Source organism: Microtus pennsylvanicus, chromosome 12 (assembly GCF_037038515.1).
Source record: "Microtus pennsylvanicus isolate mMicPen1 chromosome 12, mMicPen1.hap1, whole genome shotgun sequence".
NCBI classification, from domain to species: domain Eukaryota; kingdom Metazoa; phylum Chordata; class Mammalia; order Rodentia; family Cricetidae; genus Microtus; species Microtus pennsylvanicus.
This window is the reverse complement of record NC_134590.1, coordinates 67,388,757-67,404,201: the sequence shown is the minus strand read 5'-3', so window position 1 is coordinate 67,404,201 and position 15,445 is coordinate 67,388,757. Positions and strand designations below refer to the sequence as shown.

The 15,445-nt window shown below is 48.9% G+C and overlaps 1 protein-coding gene across 2 annotated transcripts in view; it reads left to right on the top strand.

Moving 5' to 3' along the window:
* Nudcd3 (NudC domain containing 3) overlaps positions 1-7,485 on the top strand; it is a 96,183-nt gene extending 88,698 nt beyond the window's left edge. For both annotated transcript variants that reach the window (XM_075944259.1, XM_075944260.1), the window contains 2 exons: positions 112-300; positions 5,114-7,485. In XM_075944259.1, the coding sequence (XP_075800374.1) occupies positions 112-300; positions 5,114-5,224 (300 nt within the window). In that variant the 3' untranslated portion in view covers positions 5,225-7,485. The remainder of the gene's footprint in view (positions 1-111; positions 301-5,113) is intronic.
* Positions 7,486-15,445: the final 7,960 nt, after the last annotated feature.

Sequence of the window (15,445 nt, the reverse complement as noted above, 5' to 3'; positions counted from 1 at the left end):
CAGTATGCCTGTCCCTTAGTCGACCCTGTCCACATTGCTAATATTCTTTCTCTAGTGACTTGGGCTGTTTCCTGCCATACTTGATACAGTTTTTCCCCCTCCTTGTCCCAGGTGAATCTGAGCAAGGTTGGCGAGTACTGGTGGAGTGCGATCCTGGAGGGAGAAGAGCCCATTGACATCGACAAGATCAACAAGGAGCGCTCCATGGCCACTGTGGATGAGGAGGAACAGGCAGTCCTGGACAGACTCACTTTTGATTACCACCAGAAGCTGCAGGGCAAGCCCCAGAGCCACGAGCTGGTATGAGCACCATGGCTCCCCTGTACCTTCAGCAGGCGGGTGGGTCATGCTGGTGGGGAATAAGACATGAAGATGTTAGGCCTGGCTTAGGCCCTGCTGCAGTTCTGTGGTGTCCTGCCTAGGGAAGCCCAACTGCTCATGCCATCTGTTCCTCACCTAGAACAGGTACACACTGCTGCTCAGCCACATCTCATAGCCTAGAATTGTTTAGTGCTAATGGCTCCCCCGGAGCCTCAGAGCCCCTTTGGTGGAAGGAGGGAGGCCAGGCTGCAGGACCCACTTAGGGTCTGACTACAACAGCCAGTGCAGAGCGAATAGGTGGGTGGGTGAAGGAAGTGCTGGGGCTGTAATGAGAGTGTGAGGTCAGCAGCTTCTGGAAGAGCCAAAGGCTGGGTCTGTCTGACTGGTGCAGATGCCAAAGAATGATTGTTTGGGTAAACACATTGTTCTTCTGCATAAGAATAACTACTTAAGGAAGAAAAGGCTTTTGCCTCAGGTTCTTTTCACTGTCAAATGGCCAGCCACATAGCACCTAGACGTGTGTGTGTGTGTGTGTGTGTGTGTGTGTGTGTGTGTGTGTGTGTGTGCGCGCGCGCGCGCATGCGCGCGCGCACCAAGTATGGCTTAGAGACTTGGTGAAGGCTGTCTACAGGAAGCCAGCCCCCAGGACTCTAGAGAAGTTAATGTGTGTTCCCTATTGTCTCTGAAGGAGCCTTACTTCATGGATTGTGTGAATTGTCCCATGCTTCCCTTCAGAGTAGCAGTGATCTTTGATATACTCTGTTACTGCATTGGCCACTATAGTCTGTTTTCATGGACATGTTCCCTGTGACTAAGGTCAAGAAGCCTTTGGAGGCAGTACTGGCGTCTTTACCTCTTCCTCTAGGCCATACCAGGCCGTGTCATGAGCATGTTCTATGATGGGCAGAGTAGGTTGACTGGCTATAGGCTCTGCACAGCAGCCCTGGTTAGATGGTCTGGTTTTCACAACGAGAAAGTGTTGAGTTTTTTATATCTGAGTATGGATTGTGCCTCATAGCAGTTCAAGGAGTGGGGATGGGGTTTACTTTTCTCCTGGTCCCGAGTGGGTGATGGGGAGGGCATCTTTGCCGGTCCATGAACACAGAGGTCCTTAGGCAGCAACTGGAAAGCTTAGAGCCCTCACTTTAGCAGAGATCGCCAGACCTGCTTGGTCACAATATAATCCGGTCAGGTTGGCCTGTGTCCACTGGGCAGAAGGTCTATCTGTGACCCTTAGCCTTATGGTTGAGACCTTATGGATCTAGATGCTTATTCCTGTGTCCAGGGTCAGAACTTTGTCTTCAAAAGGAGTCAGATGTATCCATAAGGTGACTGCCAGGGAAGAGTCTGTTTGGAGTGGAGAAATGAGTGCAGACGCCATCATCCTGGGTGAGGTGGGGGAAGAGCTACCAAGTACCACTGAGAAGTTTGTGCCACAGAATGGAGAGGCCAGAGCTGAGTGACTCCTCGTGCCATCCCCAGATGCTGTAACTGAATGTTTGTTGTAGAGAAACACGAGAATAGATATTGATTGTGGCTTGAACTACCTTTGAGCATTAGCCAAACCTCGGTGATGTCTTCTATAGACTCTTAGCTATGAGATAGTAGAGAAGCTAGAAGGTTCAGCAACTGTTTGCACCTCTTAGTCTTAAGGTCCCTGGGATTGCATCCCTTGCCTGACACACAAGTCAAAACAACCTCAGTGTCACTTGTCTGGGAATTAGCAGCAGTGCAGGACCTGCGTGATGTGTCAGGTCTTGGGCTCCCTATCTCCCTCTCCCCACACTGTCTTCTTCCTTCCCCTTGATCCTTCCGCTCATTGTTTCCATGCATACATAGCCCTCCTTTCTTCCTTTGGCCTGGCCTAGTGTCACCTTCCTCAAGGACAGATGGAAAACACTCAGTCTGCATCAGTGAGGACAAGCACACAACTGTCTTCATGGAGGCAAGAGGCCAGCCTCTTTAATCTGATCTTATCCAGAGAGCAGCTCAACCTCGTTTTTCAGTCACAACAGTGGTCCTCTGCAGGAACTGGCCACTTTTTTTCTATCCCTGTAGGTCTTAGGTCTCCTTGTTCTGGTGGCTACCTCCCAGCCTACTCTTGAGGACTGGGAATAGGGCAGTGTACTTTATCTCCAGTAAACCAAGGCAGCTCTCTGAAGTTCTGGCTCCAGGATCCTCAGTGATAGTTTGAAACAGGCTAGTAAAAGGATCAAAAGATAGCAGTGCTAAACATCATATGTGTGCACTGTGCGCACACACACACACTTAATGTATCATCCCATGCGTGACCTGCTGCTGGGAACCTGACTCACTGCAAAGGCAAGGCTTTGGGGGTGCCCTGTTTTGGCTTTCTATGAAGACTGCCTTCTTTGCGCACAAGACATTGCAGAAACCTGCGTGTGGAACACAAGGTCCTTACAACTGTGCGTAGAAGACTTGTCCGTGGCTGATGAGCAGCTTCCGCACAACTGTTTATGACCCAACACTGAGAAACTGAGGAGACTGAACGTCTTACCCAGCTAAGAAGGACCCTAAGAAAAACCTTGAAGATGCTTTGGTCTAGTGGAAAGAGCTTTGTCTTGAGTTTAACTTGGTTCTGCTGTGGACTTGCTATGGACCTGGCAAAGACCATAGAGGAAATGAGTGTGCTTGCCCAGATGAGCTGTCCTAACAAGGCCTTCAAGGAGTCTAGGCCCAGTAATGCATGGTAGGATCCAGTGTGATTCCCTTACCAGAGCTGAACTAATCAGGATGGCCAAGGAAGCCTCAACCCATGGATAGTCAACTCGAGCATGTCCCACTACCTGTCAGTGCTGAAGTCTCAGCACTCTGGGGCTCCATATAGATATCTTTAGCACCTTCCTTTACAGAACTAGAAAGGGAGGTCCAGGGCCTTGTGTTTCCTGATGTAACAGCTTAGTCACATACATAAGCAGTACTCACGTGCTGGGGTTTTGTGGATGGTTGAGGTGACTTCTCTAGGAGAGAGGGGGGGGGGGGAGGAAACGGGGCCAGGTTCTTCTGTCAGCCTCCATCTGCTATGCGCATTGGCAGTCACAGTTACCAACGTGCTCTGATGCCCATTTATGGTGTAAACTTGAAGTTTTCTAAATTTGCCAGAATTTTAAATTGTGTTTCTAATGCCACCAGTGCTTTGTGTTTTGAAGCATTTTAATTTTGAAGTGGTAATATACCTCTTCTGTCATTTTGAATTCTTTAAGTTGCCATTATATGTCACTTCTTTCCAAAGTCAGCAAATTGAATGCTCTTCATTTTCCCTAGTGAGATTTCTTTGAGCAGGTGTTCATTGAGAAGGGGTATGTAGAAGTACACAGGTGCCATTGCTCTGTCTATACTTAGATGTGTCTGTCTAGGATCTCTCCAGCCTGGTGGCCCTTACACCCTAACAAACAGTGGCTGACGTTGCAGAGGCAGGTGCCAGCATTTCCTGTGAGTGAACTTAGTGGCACACAGGATGGTCTGATCTCTGCCTGTGCTCTGCAGAAAGGGCCAAGCATTTATCTTGGACATCATGAGCTTCCTCAATTGTGAAGACAAACCTAGGCACCTGCCCTTTGCCCTCTGGGCTTGCTACAGTGGGTCCCCACCCAACCACCAGGTTCTTATAGCTGCTGTTCACCTTGCAACTGGCTGAGGTTCTCCTGATGGCCTCATCAACCTCCCTCCTGCCTAGGTGTACTTAGCTGGCGGGTCTCATCTTGTGTTTGTTTAAAACTATACAGCGTCACATTTCTCATGGGCAAAGATGGGAGCCTGCTATGTACTAAGTATCTTTGCTTCTTCACTTAGGTTTATAAACAAGCAAAACCTCTCTTAGCAGGAAGCTTGGATTTTGTTTAATAGTCCATAGTTCTGAGAATCCAGTAACTTTGCTGACAGTGCAAATTTTCCACTTTACTTTCAATCTGTCATCTTTGTGATAAGGGAAGCAGCACCTGTTCTCTGCACCTGTTCTGCAGGGCTGTCTGCAACAGGTGCTCCATTGGGGGTAATCTCTAGCCATGCATTTTGTTAGGCTTTTTGTGGTTGGAAGCAAGAGGAGAGCACCCTATCCTTGGGTACATTTGTGGTAGTAGCTGAGGAAAGCAGATGCTCAAAGAAAGGCCAGCCCATCAGTATAGGCAGAGGTGCTGCCCTCAGGAGCACTGTCTCCCTGCTTGTCCCAGCTGTAACCACGCAGCTCCATTCTGCCTCTGATCTTCAAAGGTTAGATAGTTCAACAGTGGCCATGGGCTGCAGAGAGCTGGGTCCATCATTTCTGACCTGCCAGTTCCACGGGGGGGCATTTTGAGGTCTCTCCTCCTCCTCCACATCATTACATCTTGGATCAAACCTGTGTTGTCTGATGATGCATTTCTCAATGATAAGAATGTCCTTCCTTGGGACACATTAGTCGTGTTCCTATGGGGTGGAGGTCCCACATCTTCATATCTTGATCATCACCTTGGAGAATGCTGCAGGTTTTGTGCGTTGTGTGGAGTTTGGACAGACTAATGGGAAAGGGACATGAGCAGTTAGTGCTTTACTGAGACCGAAGCTGGAAAGCTAGGAATTCAGTCTTGGAGAACAGTCTTGCAGAGGGTCATGGGATGCTTCTCCTGAGCACAAACTACTGCAGGGCCTACAGTCCTCTGGCCAGTTGGCCCTAGCAGGCAAGTCCTCAGGACCTGAGGAAACAGGATGGCTCTGGGCCTTCAGGAAGTCTGTTGTAGGAGAAAGCATGTGGTGCCCTGTGATCTCCTTTAATCTCTCTATTTTCTATTTGTAGAAAGTCCATGAGATGCTGAAGAAGGGGTGGGATGCTGAAGGCTCTCCCTTCCGAGGCCAGCGATTCGACCCGGCCATGTTCAACATCTCCCCTGGGGCTGTGCAGTTTTAATGACCAGAAGGAAAGGAAACCCTCATCATCGGGGAGGTGGAGACCTTGTCCCCTTCACTCCCTGCATGCCAGGGACTCACTCCTCCTGATCAACTCACCATAATTTTTTCATGATGAACCAGGCCTTCCGTGCTTACCTTGCACCTTCAGACTATTCTAGAGAAGGTGCAGGCCCAGCAGCTGCCTGGCAGTCTCTATGGCCAACACTAAATGAAGGTGTTTCAAATTAGGGAGGGACATGTCCCAGCAAACTGGGAGCACATGTTCTGTCTCCACAGCAACCAGCCACTGCAGGCAGCATTTCCTTCTTCCCCTGTTCTCTCTGCTTGCTGTTGTTTTAACATAGTCCGCTTGCTTTTCTGACTAGGGATAAGGAATGAGTAGGCTCTCAGACAAAGCTAAATTGAAGTGTGTTCACCAGGCACATGCATGAAGGCATATGGGGCATGGCTGTGGAGCTGCTTCTAGGACTGCTATGGGACCTCTCACTTGGTGAGACCTCTGTGTGTGTATGTGTGTTCACTCTTGCTCATCTCTTTGTGAATACACTTGACCAGCCTCAGCTTCGTGTGCAGAACGGCAGAAACTGGGGTCCGTTTTGCCTGTTGGAGATGTTGGGAGAAAGTCTGAGGTTCTGGTCTCTGACCCAGGTGCGTAAGGATGCTGCCTACCTTCTGACTGCAGCTGCCTTGCTTTGGTTCTTGTTGAAGTGGACCGGGCCTCGACACCACTACTTGCTCTATTCAAGACCTCCTCTTGGGCGTGCTGTGTTAAAGCCTGGGTACCTTCAGGAAGAGATCACAGCATGTTAGTTGTTCGTTGGCAGATTGTGTCAGCCACATTTCCTAAGCAGCCTTGACCGTGGAGGATGCCTCAGGAACGAAAACTTAGCCACTGACTTGAAGGCAACTATAATTGAGTCCAAGAAAATGAAGATTCCCCTGTGCCAATCACCAGACTGCTCCCTAGAACTCAGATCCTCTGTGGCTGCAGATCACCTTTAGCCATGGTGTGAGGACCTGACCAAGGGGCAGGGACCTGGGTGTCCCAGCCTTTTACAGGGTTGTCTGTGCCTGTTGCCGCCTGGCATCTCTGTTTGCCTGGCTCTCAGTCTTGGTGTGTGTGTACAGGTCTCTGTACTCTGGTAACCATACTACCAGTGAGAATTAAGACCCACCGAAGCCAAGACAGCCTGCCCTCTGGAAATAGCCCTGCACTGAGTGCAGTTGATACACACTCAGAAGGAGCCGCCGAGAGCGGGTTGAAGACTTATTTCAAGAAGCCTTCCGTCAATTGTATAGTCAGGAACTAATTCATTGCAGTTATTTGAGGATTTCTGGTTTACAGCTGGTAACTGATGGCTCTTGTAAGAAGTCCATACTGGGCGTTAATCTGTGGGTGCAGATAGATCATGATGGTGGTCAAGGGAGAGCAGTGGGCCCCAAATACCCACTCTGGAGTCTGGACTTGTGATGAAGTCTCTCTGAAGAAGTCATCCTCGGGGAGAAGAATTTGTCACACTCACAAGATCCCCAGGACACTTCTGCTACTTGTTCCTGAAGTTTCCATCAAGGTCCTAGGATTTGCACATCCCTGTCCCATACAAGTTGTCCCATCTAATGAAGGAAGTTTCATGGTGTGTATGTATCTCCAGTCTTCTGCAGTCCTGCTTGCTCCCTCACGACCCTCATCCTGTGGGTAGTCTTCCAGAAGGACTAACGGAGTGGGGGAGCTTTGCATCTTTTTATTTGGGACAATGTTTCACTTCTGTGGCAACTTACCTTCCTTTGGCATGGTTTTATTTTCTGTGTTGCTTTTCTCCTTTGTCCCTGCCTTGTTTCAGCAAACAAGCCAGTGTAGAAAAAGCAGCCTGGAGAACAGTGTTAGGTATAGGCCATATGGCAGGAACCTGTGCTCCGCAAGTGATCCCTGTGGCATGTTATAGTGCATGGTATGGTGGTGGCTACTGTATTCACATGTCTTCATCACAGTGGGGCTCAACCCTAGCCAGCCAAGTAGATAGCTCTTTGCCCTAAGGCACTGTCCTGCCACACCCTGCCACTGAAGCTGGCACATTGCCTGTTTTCTCTTTTTAGACACGACAGCCACAATTTGGTCCCTAAATCCCACCCGCTGAGGTCTGAGGAAAGCAGGGTGATTCCATCCCCTTTGTCCAAAGACCCAGGAGAGTTGGGTTTCCGGCCTACAAAGCTGCTCTGACTCCTCGGTGTTGGTTTGCAATAAAATCTGTATTTAAGCAAGTTTGGGTCTGTCTGTGACGTTCACTAAAAGACACTTCTGGTGGCCATTGCTCTTGACTTCTAGCTGTGAGTCCTGAGTTCCTGTACATATTGTCAATGCCAAAATTGAATTCTCTGGGTTGTTTCTCATCTGGACTGTCACTGCTTTTAGAAATTCTATAAGTGATTAATCCATTGTATTATTTCAGGCAGGCTCTAGGCGTCTATTGTACCCTAAGGGCCCATTCAGAGTCCTCCTGGAGAGCCCTTGTCTCAGGGTTATCATTGCTATGATGAAACTTCATAACCAAAAGTAACTTGAGGAAAGAAAAGGATTATTTTGCTTATACTTCTGCTTATCATCCATCGCTGAAGGAAGTCAGGTCAAGGACTCAACTGGGCAGGAGCTGATGCAGAGGCCGTGGAGGGTCGCTGCTTATTGGCTTATTTCTCATGGCTTATTCAGCCTGCTTCCTTAAAGAACTCAGGACCATCAACCAGGAACGGCACCACCCACAGAGGGCTGGGTCTTCCCTTCTCAACCACTAGTTGAGAAAATGCCCTACAGGCTTATCAACGACCGGATCTTGGAGACACTTTTCCAACTGAGATTCTCTCCTCTCAGATGACTACAGCTGTATCAAGTTGACATAAAACTAGCTGGCATATCCCCACTCTTTGTTTACCAGGCTCCCAAGCCCTTAGAACACAAGCTCTCACCAGTACATAATCCTGCATCTGACTCAATCCACTCAGACCTTAGACTATTCCTTTCTGTTCTCCGCCCTATTCCAGAAGACCCATCACGGACCCTACTCACTCTCAGTAGGCAGGACCTGTGGGCTTGTAAATTAGTTTTTAAGAGTGAAGAACACTGGAATTGCCCATTTAATTCTGGGGACCAGAAATAACCTTCCACTAAATAAAGTGAAAGAGGCATCTTTGTTGATAGGCCCTGAGAGTGCAGGAATGAGCACAGTCAAGCATTCTGTGTGGAAATATGTCCAGGAGGCGTCAGCTGCTGTGCAGAGAACTCACTGGCCAGAACACTGTGCTTGGGGAACAGACCCTCACCCCACCTCAAATCTGCTGCTCTTACGGGCCAGCTGGCAGCAGCTCAGCCAGGAACTGAGGCCTGCTTCTGTGAGTAGAAAGCATGGAGTTAGCACAGAGCCCCGCCAGGCCCCCGGGAGCTCTCCTGGTCGGCCAGTGGCCTAGTGGCCCTGCTCACTGGTGCCCCGATACAAAGCTGGGTTCCCACAGAACGAGGGCTGGCTGTGGTCAGCTGAGGTTGATTTCGCCTGCCTGCCTGTCTGCCTGAAGGTCTGAAACAGCTTACTGTCCAGAGGTCTTTCCTGGGCACCAGAAGATCCTGCACGGATGTGACCTGGAAGCCCGGGGCCTCCTCCCAGTCTTGGAGCTTATGTGGTCACTATCTCAGGTGAGAAGAAACATTCATAGTTTTCCTTTTCAGGTTCAGCTATTAACTCCAGGTGTTAAAATGCTTTTGTGTTTGTTTTGTTTTTCAAGATAGGGTTTCACTGTGTAGCCCTGGCTGTTCTGGAACGCACTCCGTAGACCAAGCTGGCCTTGAACTCACAGAGATCCGCCTGCCTCTGCCTCCTGAGTGCTGGGATTAAAGGTGTGCCCCACCTGACTTTTAGTTTTATTTCTTAAACCAAGTTTGTCTTCAAATTGAGGACAGAACCCCAACATACCTGAAGTCTCAGTGTTAGATCTACTATATAATCCCTCCACAGACAAGAGCCCAAGAAGGCTTTGTGTAAGCAAGGGAAAACAGGCTGACACCTGAAGCCTGCTCACTCCCTGCTATCCCTTTGGTGGGGAGGAGGAGTGGGGAAGCAGAGCCCATCACTGGGCAGCTCTGCCTTGTGGCTGCAGAGATGATGTGCAGAGTCATACCCCAGCCCAGCCTGTGGCCATCACTGCAAGGGCAGCCTCTGGACTACTGGATGGACTTCTGACTGAGAGGTAGTCTTGCCTAGCTTCCTGCTGCTTTTCCATACTATATGTTGCAAAGAGCTGGACAATGACTTGGGGGACTTCCTTGTACAACTCTTCATACTAGTTACAGGAGTAAGTAACTTCGAAAGTTGTGTGGCCTGTGACTCCCTTGTCTGTCTCCAGTCATGCTCCTCACCCAACCTGAGACCGGCACAAGCCATCTCCTCACCTTTAGCCCCAGTTGTCATTCATCTGAACTCAGTAACCCAGACATGGGTGCCCAGTGGCTCCCCAGCACTTTGCTGAGGAGAAGGGCCAGGATAGGAAAGAGCTACTAGAAGTCAGGGCTTAGAGATGTAGGCTAGGATTTAGAGGTGACCTTTCTTTCAGGCAGACAGCTGCTCAATTGTAGGTCCATGGTGGAAGCTTAACCAACAGAACTGGGCTCGGCCATCTTTGACCCAGTAGTGCCAGCCTGGGAGCTCCTTGGTAGTTACCCATGGTAACTAATGGTCTTACATATGGAACTCCAGCTCACAGGACACCAGTCATACATAGTGGCCCTTAGAGAAAGACTACAGACCAGACCTTGGCCATCAGAAGGTTCCAACAGCACTGAGTGGCCACAGCTCTTTACAGATGAGAGAAGGGATTTCGTTAAGTCCAAGGCAACATTTCTAAGCCTGGCTCTGTGTAGAACACGATTGAATTCAAGGTGAGTTAGCTGACTGCCAGCTCTACTCAGTCTATTAGGCAGAAGAGTCCAATCAAGCAGCACTCGGGGTAGGGCTGGGAGGGTGATGGCAGGCTTCATTTGGACAGTGCCATCTCAGTGTCCTCCCACTGTGGGCACCTAACATCAGCCACGCCAGCAGACACTGTTACCTGTGTGGCTGCTCTCGGGGCAGAGGTGGCCACAGCTGGCATCTCATCCGCTCCTGATTGGACCAGCAGGATGTTGTTTGAAAAACATGTATTGAACCTTTGAAAAGATAATTTAGCTGGACCCTTTGGTAGCTTCCACTCAGGTTCAGGTGTGTCTTCCAACAGTTCTGCATAGCACTGATTCTAGAAGCACACTGGCAAAGAGGAGAGTTTGGATTCTGTAAAGACCATGTGACACTGTTTTCTCAAGTAGCTTTGGAGCTGGTTTTACGATGTTTCTCCTGGCCTGAGATAGCTGAACTCTGCGCCAGTGTGAGGCCAAGGTCAGATTCCCAGACTCATGAAAAAGCCACATGGCAATACACAGATTAATAGAAATGGGTTAAATTCATATGTAAGAGTTAGCCAATAAGAAGCTAGAGCTAATGGGCCAAGCAGTGATTTAATTAATACAGTTTCTGTGTGATTATTTTGGGTCTAAGCTGAGAACCAACAAGCAGCCTCCTTGCAACAGGTGAAGAGTGAGGGGCTACCAATAGCGTATGTGAAACTAAGGGTCCTACTTAGAAATATGAGTAACAGAAAGCTACAGGGTGGGAGTCCAGTTAATCTAAATGACTTTTTTTTTTTTTTAGTGTCTCTCTCTGTAAGAGCTCTGGCTGTCCTGGAATTCACTGTAAGCCAGGTGGGCCTCAGCCTGCCTCTGCCTACCAAGTGCTGAAATTATAAAGGCATGTGTCACCACTGGCCAGACTTCAAATGACTTTAATTTTGTAAGATGTGTGATGTGTTTTATTTGACAGGTTTCTTGTGCCCGCTTTCTAACTGCAATTATCAGGTGTCTCCCTCTATTGTCTTCACCTTTTGTTTTGTTTTTTTCTCTTTTTCTCTCTCTCTCATCTGGTCTTCACCAGGGAAGTGTTTTGTGATTGCACTGTGCTGGGTGTAGAGTGCTATGTGTTCCGCTTTGTCCAGCTCTCCAGTCCCGTGTCCCACCTAGATCCTGATGTTTCACCCAAGAGACATCTAATACCTTAAGGCACATAGTCAAGTAGGCTAAGTACCCCCACAGTCAAAGAGTGGGGAAGAATTCCCATCTGTACAGTGAGCCAACACTCTTAAAAGAATCAGAGATTCACAATCATGTAGCAAGCCATGGTGTCAAACCTATTCAGCCAGGCAGTTGACTACCAGAAATCTCAATGCACTTGGGCCAGAAGCCTCCCTGAGGCCAGCTGAAAGGAACATGGGGAACAAACCAGCCTCATGGAGTCCTTCACTGAAGTCCCAACAAGCAGCAAGAAGTATCAGCAGGCAACACATGTCAGGAATGGGCCAGACCCAGCTTCTCTATGAACTGACACCCCTCAGAGTCTCCCTTACATATATAGCCCTGGTCTTGGATGTGGGAACAGAGTTCAAATCTTCCACTTGGGGCTGAACAGCCACCTAGACTGCAGCAAGGGGACAGAGTGAACTGCAGAATACAAGAGATCATGGCCAGAGGGCAGGAGGCCAGTGGGCATAGAGTGACATACTTGGAGATGGACACAGGAACCCTAATGGCTGGAGGGATATAGAGCAGGAGACTTAGGTGACAGGAGAACCCAGAAGAGGGACATATGGGCAGGATAGGACATGTCAGGTGTTTTTATAAGTTCCTGCAGAATGTGTGTTTTTAAGGTTTTGTTGAAAGTTGAGCCATTTGTGTTTCGAGAAACAGTCACTCTGAGCTCCTGTGTAGGGTATAAGCTTATCTCCCAATGGGAAGTCACCCAAGCCACGGTATGCCATAGTGTTGTAGGCAGAGGTTGCTCGTTTGTTCCTGTCCACTCAGACCCGAAATAATCACACAGAAACTATATTATTTGCAATACTGTTGGGCCAATAGTTTAAGTGTATTTCTAGCTAGCTCTTATATCCTGAACTAACCCATCTCCATTAATCTGTGCATCACCACGAGGCTCCAATGAAGGAGTCTGTCTCCTGTGGCTGCTACATGGCTTCCTCTCTGACTGCCTTCTCTCTCTCTCTCTCTCTCTCTCTCTCTCTCTCTCTCTCTCTCTCTCTCTCTCTCTCTCTCTCCATCTCTGTTTGGATTTCCTGCCTGGCTTTATTTTGCTAAGCCACTGGCCGAAACTGATTTATTCACTAACCAATAAAAGCAATAGGTATACAGAAGGAGTTCCACACCTCATTGCTAGTTTTCAGTGGAATCCTGACTACAGCCTGCATTACCTGCTCTGCGGGTAGGTGCCAGTTCCCATCCTCATCACATATGAAGCAGATGTTCCCCCACTCAGAGGCTTTGAAATCCTGAGTAGGCCCTACCCCTCTCCCGTGCAGCAACTGAAGAAACACAGGTACCAGAGCCCCAAGAGTTACTCTCCTGCAATCAATCACCAGGTGATTTGTCAGGATGGTGATAGAGGAGGCACCGTCATCTTGTGAGGAGAGGATAGTGGGGATGGGTCTGACGTAGGAAAGTGTCTTTCTACAAAGTCCTTCCTCTCAGGGTAACAGAGGAGCTTGTGGCTTATAGCAGGGTCCAGAACTAGGTGAGAGGAAAGTATCAGGCACAGCAGAAGGCATTGACTTGAGCCATTCTACCCCCTGCCTAGACACTCTCCTCCCTTCTGGGACGTCCTTTGGCCCCACTTCACCTTGATCCACATGCTGTGATACACTTTAGGCTCTAACCCAGTTCTCAACCTGTGGGTCACATCTCTTTGGGGGTCAAGTGACCCTTTCTCAGTGGTCACATATCATAGTTGCAATTCATAACAGCAAAATCACAATTATGAAATAGTAACAAAAATAATCCTATGGTTGGTGTCACCACAACATGAAACTGTTAAAGGGTCACAGCATGACGAAGGTTAAGAACCAGTGCTCTAACCCGTGTCTTCACGGTAACTCTGCTTCCTCAGCCCAGTGGTCCAGCAGGGGCTCGGCCCCAGGCTTTGCTCTCAGCCTATCCAAGGAATTACAGACCCATGGTAAGAGATAACATAACTCTCAGTCCCTATGCTAATCCTTGACGCTCCTGTGAGCAAACACTCACATCCAGTGGTCAGTGGACATGCAGGTACTCGACCCACTGAGCAGCACAGAAAGGTGCTCACTGAAGCCCCCAAACTACCTAGTGGTAAACTGCCCAGCATTTATGACTCCAAGTGCCCCTCTGAGGAATGGAGCCGTATCGTAAAGACACTCATTCTGTATCAAGTTGATCTAGATTTGTGAGGGCTCCAGGAGGGCTGGAGCTAGACTGGGGGGGTTGAACACAGATAGGGCATTCCAACCCAGCTAGGCTCCCAGAGTCTGGGGCCCTTACTACAGATCTGTGCATCCCAAGCCCTCCTTGCCTCCTCCCTCCTTTCCCTGCTTCAGGCTGGACACTTGGACCAGGACCTTGGAAGTTGGAGGCCTGGGCCATGTGTCCACAGGTCTGGGAATATTGCAGCAATTGTACCTGCTCTCCAGGCATGAGGCACCTTCTCCAGGTCCACATTCAACAACCATTTATGGCACAGCATGCCCATCTCACTCACCTCCATACCAGCTAGGTGGTATCCACTTTCTGGAGGATACACACTTTGTGGGTGGTCTGACTTCCAGTCAAGAGGCAGCCGTACCTACAGGAGGGCTGGGGGTTAGTCCTGTGCTTCCCTCAACTGCAGAAGGATGAGCACTTAATGGTCCCAGTGGCTCCCTATTTAAGCCAGAGGAAGCAATTAGGAGGCCCCTCGGTCCCCTAGTCTCTCCCACGTGGGGCTCACCTAGGATGCATTAGACCTGCCCAAGTTTCTCCTCCTTTAGCCCGTATTTTTCCAACTGCTACCCATGTGCCCATTTTTGCTTTCTCTGTTTACTAGATCACAAAGCTTCAAACATTGCTTCAGTCCGCACCCCCACACCATGCCTGGAAAAACCACCCTATCTCCTTTCCTCCCATTCACCTTTGGCATACTCGCCCACCTCCATCAGGAGGCTTTTGTGTCTACATTTTTATTGTGGCAAAATACATATTGCAGGCTGGGCGGTGGTGGCCCACGCCTTTAATCCCAGCACTCGAGAGGCAGAGGCAGGCGGATCTCTGTGAGTTCGAGACCAGCCTGGTCTACAAGAGCTAGTTCCAGGACAGGCTCCAAAACCACAGAGAAACCCTGTCTCGAAAAACCAAAAAAAGAAAAAAAATACATATTGCACAAATTTATTTCATGATTTTTATTACACTTGTGTGTGTACTTGTGTGCGTGTATAAATCAGAAGACAGGCTGAAGGAGTTGGTTCTCCTTTTACCATGTGGGTCCGAAGGATGGAACTCACGTGGTCCGGCTAGTGCCTTTCTCTCCTGAGCCACCTTGAAGACCTCATTTGTAAGTATGTGATTACTGGCGTTACGTACATTCACAGCCTTCATCACTATCTATCACCAGAACTTTTTAAAACATTAAACTTTAATTTGTTGCTGGCATTAAATAGATAAAATTTTGCAAAAGGACATTTTCTAAGCTCTTGGAAAAGTTAAAGGCTCAAGTTATGTCAGTGGATCCCCACTGTATTGCAGTTGGCTGTAGCAAGTGGCAGGGTTGACCACCACAGTACCCACTTCTCCACTGCCCACCACAGCTCGCTGTGGGGTCAAGGCAAGGACCAGCCTATCCAGTCTGGTTATTACAGAGAAATGGGAGGAACTAGACCCCAGTGTGAGAGCATTTGGGTTAGAGGGACACTATCCAGCCCCTCTGAGGTATAGCCAGGGAGAATACTGACGAGCTTGTTGGGTGAGGGCTGCAAGATAAGGCTTGGGACAGGTCTGTGGTTGGTCCCTATATAGGGAGGAGCATCCGCAATTTGGAATGTAGCTGAGAGATTGGCCTAGCAGAAGGCCTGTCATGGGTCCAAAGATGGCCAGGATGACAGGTTGGTCTTGCTGTCATAACCGATCATGATTACCTTTCACACATGGTTACCTTTCCTGTGTAACCCAAAATATCCTCAGTTGGTTTTGCAATTGTACAGTTGTGAAGATGCTGCAGCCTCTCCAGTACCAACGGCTCAAGATCAAAACCACAGAGTTTGTTCAGATCCCACCAGGTCCAAGTGTGTGCGTCTGTGTCTGGAG